At 41.7% G+C, this 7,085-nt stretch overlaps 2 protein-coding genes across 2 annotated transcripts; both read left to right on the forward strand.

The window, feature by feature from the left end:
- The first annotated feature begins 687 nt into the window (after nt 1–687).
- Nucleotides 688–3,327, forward strand: znrd2 (zinc ribbon domain containing 2). The gene is made up of 4 exons (XM_054626201.1): nt 688–796; nt 1,263–1,414; nt 1,527–1,611; nt 1,763–3,327. Exons 1-4 carry the CDS (start codon nt 781–783, stop codon nt 2,200–2,202), a joined length of 693 nt encoding a protein of 230 aa, XP_054482176.1. The 5' UTR covers nt 688–780; the 3' UTR covers nt 2,203–3,327.
- Nucleotides 3,328–3,555: 228 nt separating this feature from the next.
- fam89b (family with sequence similarity 89 member B) lies at nt 3,556–5,563 on the forward strand. The gene is made up of 2 exons (XM_054626252.1): nt 3,556–4,198; nt 4,496–5,563. The coding sequence occupies exons 1-2, from the start codon at nt 3,944–3,946 to the stop codon at nt 4,760–4,762; spliced, it is 522 nt and encodes a 173-aa protein (XP_054482227.1). The 5' UTR covers nt 3,556–3,943; the 3' UTR covers nt 4,763–5,563.
- The last annotated feature ends 1,522 nt before the right edge of the window (nt 5,564–7,085 follow it).

Raw genomic sequence — 7,085 nt, forward strand, 5'->3', positions numbered from 1 at the left:
ATACGCATTAATCTTTTAAGGGTTGTATAATATTTCAATAGAATATCTACAATTTCTGCCTCCAAAATATATAAATCGTAATTAATTGTGCAATTTAAAGCACAATTAAGTTAAATTCTAACTTTTTAAAGTTAAAATATACAGTACTGTTAAACTACTTATTCATAACCAATATATTGTAATGTATACATCTTCTGTCATATCAGATGTTTTTTAAGTCCAGAAATAAGATGTATTCAGAATTTATATTCTATAAATTACTCATAATCAAAAACATCCAGAATGAGAAAAACATGGTTATGAAAGATTTTTCATTAATGAACCCAGACTTTGTTGTCGTCAGCTTATTTTTACATGTATGAGCTATGACTTCATAGGTTTTATTTTGAAAATAAAGCAGATATTTGGAAAGGAAATACTGTAGTCCAACTCCCCAAAAACTAATTAAAAATATATTTAATAATACGTAGTTAGTTTGTGATATTTACAAGCATGTGTTTCTATAAACATACATCTCTTTGGCTGTCATAATAGTAATAAAAGCTGGGATTGAATTAAGTATCACTTCGGCTAAGACATTATAAATGATTATTAAAGACATTCAATTAAGTAAACGCAATTAGAGACCAAGAAAAATTAAAAAAAATGCATCCTGAGGGAGACTCCAGGAGGGGGCAGTAGTGCAACGTTAAGTGGGCTAACTGACGTAAAACCTCGAAAGAGAAGAAGAAACTCGGTGACTCTGACGTCATCACGTAGAACGTGTAGCACTGAAGCAACATGGCTCTGAATGGAGGTTTGTGAAGTTATGATCTTATAAGCAAGCGAACTTTGACATTTATCTCATCAACCCGTGTTATTGACAAATAAGCATGTAGTCGCGTGTGTCGTCATTGATTGCCGTGTATAATTGTATTTGTCCTAAAAGCGTCAGCACCGTGTAGATAACCGTTAGCTGACGTTAGCCGGGCTGGTTTGCTAGCTAGCTTATCATCATTTCCTAGCAGAGCACTGCGGCAATGCTAGTCATGTTTAAAACAACACAACCATACATCTACATATTCTAATAAGTGCAAAAGTCTAGTTAAGTCAAATGAATTAATTTAGCAAAGGGCTAACACAGACAGACAACTTATACACACCCTTGTTACAGCAGTGCAAAGGACTGCTTCTATCTATATATATATGTGTGTTATTACAGCTCAAATCTCTGAATTGTGTGAGTACAGTTGAATTATTCAACACTTTGTCACTGACACCAGACGACAAGGACTTTGAGTGGGAGCCTCCAACAGAGGCAGAGATGAAGGTGATACAGGCTCGAAGGGAGCGACAAGACAAAATCAGCAAGCTGATGGGAGACTACCTGCTCAAAGGATACAGGATGCTGGGAGAGTGCTGTGACGTGTGTGGGGTGAGTGAAGTGAACCTGTATGCTGCGTTAGTGATTGTGGTAGTTTCAGTAATGTAGAAAAGATGGAGTTGTCTATCATGATTGTTGAAATACGTTTGTTTTGTGTTTCCAGACAATTCTTCTCCAGGACAAACAGCATAAAAACTACTGTGTCTCATGTCAGGAGCTGGACTCGGATGTTGACAAGGACAATCCTGGTACACACACTCATATTGAATGCACATGAGTAATAAGTAAACCCACTGTCTCATTCCTACATGGCTGCTCTTCTTGCTCTGAGCCCTTTTGTAAATACTATTTGTGCTTCTTCCCATCTCTCCCTGTCTCCCTTTTCTCTACTCCCCTCAGCTCTGAATGCACAGGCAGCGTTGTCCCAAGTGAGAGAGAGACAGCTTGCAGCCCAGTCCACTGCGCCGTCCCAGGCCCCAGAACTCAACGGAGGCCCCAGCAGCAGCAGTCAGGCAAGTGTGTCAGTTGCTCTGCCCAGACCGGAGCACTGTGAGGGGGCTGCCGCAGGGGGAAGAGCTCTCCTGCCTCTGCCTGCTGTCCCTTCTCCTTCAGCTCCTGCCCCCGCCCCGGTCCTGGCACCTACTCGCCCCCCAGTTATTCCACAGAGCGCCACCATCCAACCTATGTTGCAAGAAGCTGAGGAGGCTGTTCTAATCAAACTTCGGTGGGCCACTAACCAGCTACAGAGTTCGGCCTCCCTGGAATCAAGTATCCAGCTCTGCAGCCTTATCACCAGCTGTGCCAACTCGCTGCGCAGCCTCAAGGAGCTCAGCCAGTAACCGTCATGGAAAAGGTTGAAACCCTGGAGCGTTGTTTGTTCTTGCCTCTGTCCTTGAATACTGACTCTGGTTTGCTGCTTCGCAGCATCTCTCCCTTACTGACTCCTTGCATAGAACTGAATTTATAATTGGTCAGCAAAAGCACTTGAAATAAGATTAAATGTCATAAGTTCACAAGATGCTCTTGAGTTAGCAAAACTATATGGCTGGCAGAAATATCATGTTACATTGTTTCCTAAAATGTTTAAGTACAAAGGTTTGAACATTTGACTGTTTTTGTCAATTTGTAAGTTATGATATAATGCAGGAACCGAACATGTCTAAATGCACATTAGTCATTGGTATGAATTTAAAACCATCTGGCCATTAAAACATAAAAAAAAAAACAGTATACAGTAAAACACTGCTAACTTATTTCCATAGTCTACTGGCTTTGATTAATCCATATTACAACATCAGTTTTCTGATTGGTTGTTCAGTAGTTTCAAAAATGGTGTTGGGTTGCAAATTCAAACAAAAGCTAAAACTCCAGTGCCAGAATGTCTGTATAATTGTTTATCAGCACATGCAACAGTGTCTGTGCTGATGTACAACATAATACTAGACTGAAAGTCATCAATTAAAATGTAAAGACTGTTAGTGTATTGTTAAAAACACCAGTCCTCTGATAAGAGATGCATTTCTCTATTTACTGTTTGTTCTGGATTCAGAAGGAGAGTCTCTGAAGCTCTGGTGATGCAAAGATTGTCAATGTGTGCGGGCAGTTCTGAGGTTTTTATTGTAAATATATTTGATACATGATGGTGATGATGATGATGATGATGGTCATGTGATGCTCGGATGAAATTGGCGACATTCAGGAGTCAAAGTCATAGTTCTTCATTCATTAAAACCATCTAGAGCAAATAAACTGTGCACTGTTCATCAATAGAAAGCACTTCATAGTAGATAAAAGCCAGCTTCAGTGTTGTTCAAGAGTTTTTCTAATTCTGCAGTTTGTTTCTTTCCACAAGAGGGCGCTAAATGCAAACCACGATGCTGCAAAGTTTAATTGGAAAACGCTGTATTTAAACAAGTAGCATTTAAGTACCAATAAACATGTAAATTGCATTGCTGTTTAAAAATGTGTCGCGTGAATTACAGTTACATCTGCAGACATATTTAACGGTATGCACCTTTGTTCCAACAGAAGTTGCAACTATGACACTAGAAATTAAGTGATTGACACATTTATTTAAAAAAAAAAAAAAAATAATTGACCTGTCTGACCAATCATGGTCTTGTTCGTGATTGAAGTGTTAAACAGCTTTAGTGTACTTGTTGTGTTGTGTCTAAACGATAGGAATCAAACAATACACCCACAGTCAGTCTCCCTTTTCCCCAAAAAACACACTACAGCGGGGCGTGGCGCGTCCACGGCCGGGAGGAGCCTTTTTGGGGGGCTGACTGTGTCGGTGAACTCTCCCACACAAAGGAGAGGAAACAAAACAAAGCCAGGAACTGGAAGCCTGACATTAACTTCTCATGCGGTGCCTTTTACCGTAGCCGCCAAAAAAACAGGGATGCATTGACTTGATTTGCTTTTAAAAAAGCCTGTTTCCAAGACCTCGGAGAGAGGAAGATAGCACCTTTAGGTGATGGTGAGACCGCATTGGACTGTATGCGCATCTGAGAGCGCTCTGTCCTGAATGCGGAAACGGTGGCGTTGCGCCTCCTGCAGAGTCAGCTGTGCGGCGTCGCGATGAACGGGAGTCGGTGCGGCGCGGCGGCGGCGGCGGCGGACTCGGTCGGCTCGGTGGAGGGTCTGCCGCCGCTGCCCAAAGGCCTGAGCGGGATCCTTAACTCCAGCGGCGGCTCGTGGCGGGACATCGAGAAGGTGCACAGCAAGAGAGCGCGCATCCAGGCCGACATCAGCCGGGGCGGCGGAGACGTGCCGCGCGGTCACGCCAAAGCGGGTGGACTGGACGCTGCTCTGGCTCTGCTGCGGAAAGAGATGGTAAGGTGTTAATAGCACACACATTCAGTGTTCTGTGCAAAGAAAACCTCCTGTGCAATTGACCTGTTTTGCTTCACACAAACTGACACTTATGATTATAAATAATTTTGACAAAATAATCTTAACTAAAGCTTAACTCTCTGGCTTTTCCCAAGGATGTAAAACACTCAAAAGTAATGGAGATAAAGAAGAATATATTTTAAAACTATTTATGTGGTAAAAAGGTGAAAATGAAAGTTCCTCATTTTTTGTACAATATTTGACTGCCGGGACATATTTTGTGTTTTTGTGTAACAGGTGGGCCTGCGTCAGCTCGACATGTCTCTGCTGTGCCAGCTGTGGTCTCTCAACGAGGCCATCCAGGAATATAAGGGCTATTCGCTTCTGTCTCAGGCCTCCCTCACTGCTGATAATGGATCATCTGAGGAGGAGGATGAAGATGATGAGGAGACAGGGGTTGTCTCACAGCCTCTGTCCTCCTCCTCCTCCTCCTCCTTGTCCTTGCCTCTACCTAGCAGCAACTCCAGAGACCAATGGATCAAAGACTCCTTTCATATTCCCTGATGAAGATACTCACACACGCACCATGAACTGTATTGCTTCCTCAAAGGTCATGTCCCTGACCTTTAGGCACCATTTACACTAGTTTTTATAGCATGAAACTTCTGACTAGAAGGCTGGGGGCCAATCAAAAGACATCAAATCAATAGTTCTGGGTGTTGACCGGCTTTTTATTCTAATATTGCACTGCCTGGGTGTTATATTTCCCATCAATTGTATATCTCAGCAGAAATTAAGGCCACCTAAAAGAGAAAATAAAATCAAGATGGACAAGTGAGACCAAATGTTACCACCCTATTGCTCTTCATTGCATAATATTCATGCTACTACATGCTGCTTGCTTGTCAGTGAAATTGAGCCAGGTGAAATATTTCTAAGAATTACTGTAGGTCTCATTCCACTTGTGACACACGCCTGTTTGTGGTTTCCTGATCATTTCAGACTTTTTAAACTCCCTGTTCTGTAAATCAAGCAGGACAAACTTTCGAATCGCACAGAATTTTCTGCCATTTAGTGTCTTGACTTAAGTAAAGAAATGTCGTCCTTCATCTGACCCAAATATAAGGAGGAATTCATTTTAAAATCACGTATAGCTTGTTGTTCAATTAAACCAGACAGTAATAAATGTCCCCAACCTAAACATTTCCTTTTGAATTACAAGCTAAAAAAAAATACGTAAATTCTTTAGAAGTAGTATCTTGGCTGCCTATAAAATGTTAACACCATTGAAGTTTTTGTAACCTTGGTTCATGTTGTATGTGCTAATTATTAAACTAAAGGCTCATTCTGGTGGGATTCTGCTTTGATGCTGGCATATAAAACTGTAATTTAATTCTCATAAATAATCTAGTATTTTCAGTATTATCTGTAGGTAGTGTTCAAATGAAAGCAAAACATTTTTGAAGCTCAAACATATAGAACGGTACAGAGCATATAGCTATTCACCTGTGTTTTAAGAAGTAGAGTGGCACAGTCTGGCCAGTGGAAACAGTTAAATAGTCTCGCTAATGTTTCAGAAAAGCCAGTAAATTACAGTGTACACCACAGAGATGCACAGTATTCCTGTATTTGAATTAAAGCTAATCAGAGGGTGATATTGCACAATATGACCAACAGGGGACACACTGTCCATATTCAAGAGAGCTCCTTCACTCCTGCAGGCCTCCCTCCTCTGAGGTCATGTTGAAAGCAGCAGAGTGGGGAAAAACCATTTGCTGTGTGGAGGGCCGGAATGAAGGGGGAGAGAAGTTTCAGCTACGCAGCCTTATGCTGTTCTCTATTTATAATCAACATATGTTGTGGTTATTGTTAGAAACCGTCTGTCTCTCTGACAGCCTACACAGTTTAACTGCGTGGGTCCGTCTCGTCATCACGATGCATGTGTTCTCACCTGTTAGTCTCTCTGAAGTTTTACCTCTTTCTTTCTCTGCCTCTCTTTGTCTTTTTTTACCATCTATAAGTAATTGCTGTTTTTTTCATCACTCCACATAGTTACTGCAAGTGCTTTTAGTGCACTATAACGAGGGATTATTTGAATAAATAGACCCCAGAGCTGGAGGTCAGTGTAGTGGCTATCGGCAGGGAGAGCTGGAAATGACTATTATGTGTTACGGTGTTACAATACAAAAGTCTACATGAAAAGCAGAAAATAAGTAGTAGCACATTGTTCGAATCTATTTACAGGGAGGTTTGTGGTAAAAGGTGTTGGTACTGAGAGGCAATATTGAAATAATTGACCCACGGTGTAATATTAAACCAACTCTGAGTCATGAGAGAGTTGTTCCCGCTGCTGCTGCCCTCCACCCCAGCTGCCTCTGTCCATCCATCCATCCCTGTTCCCCCACCTAAAAATACACTCCTGCTCTCACTGAGGAAAATCCCTGTGCTCTGACCTAGCTTGAACACACACACACACACACACACACACACACACACACACACACACACACACACACTGACTGGCCCTCTACATGGAAACTATTACTCTGTAATTAACTTGATGAAACACACGTTTCATCAACGCACTGGATGACGCAACTGAAAACTCAGGAAGTGCCTTTAGTATGAGCTCAATAAAAATGCATTTCATGCTTAAGGACTGTGGTTTGCATGACAGCTTACATGGTCATATACCTGCAGGAGATCTAAATGTGCAGAGCTGGTTATGTGAAATAGTCAGATAAGCCTATTCCAGTGACACAGACAGTCAGGATCAAAGTCTACAGGTATGACTGCAGATTGTCTTCTCAGTGCTTTTTCACATACAGTGAAGCAGCCCAGATAAAGAACCTTTGCATACTGCTGCATCACCTCACAGCCTTTTGCA

The sequence above is a fragment of the Anoplopoma fimbria genome, chromosome 24, assembly GCF_027596085.1.
Source record: "Anoplopoma fimbria isolate UVic2021 breed Golden Eagle Sablefish chromosome 24, Afim_UVic_2022, whole genome shotgun sequence".
Lineage (NCBI taxonomy): Eukaryota > Metazoa > Chordata > Actinopteri > Perciformes > Anoplopomatidae > Anoplopoma > Anoplopoma fimbria.

Coding starts and splice junctions, on each gene's coding strand:
- znrd2 (XM_054626201.1), top strand. Junction 1,415..1,526: donor AGTGCTGTGACGTGTGTGGG/GTGAGTGAAGTG, acceptor TTGTGTTTCCAG/ACAATTCTTCTCCAGGACAA. Junction 1,612..1,762: donor TGTTGACAAGGACAATCCTG/GTACACACACTC, acceptor TACTCCCCTCAG/CTCTGAATGCACAGGCAGCG.
- fam89b (XM_054626252.1), top strand. CDS start 3,944: ATGAACGGGAGTCGGTGCGGCGCGGCGGCGGCGGCGGCGGACTCGGTC. Junction 4,199..4,495: donor CTCTGCTGCGGAAAGAGATG/GTAAGGTGTTAA, acceptor TTTGTGTAACAG/GTGGGCCTGCGTCAGCTCGA.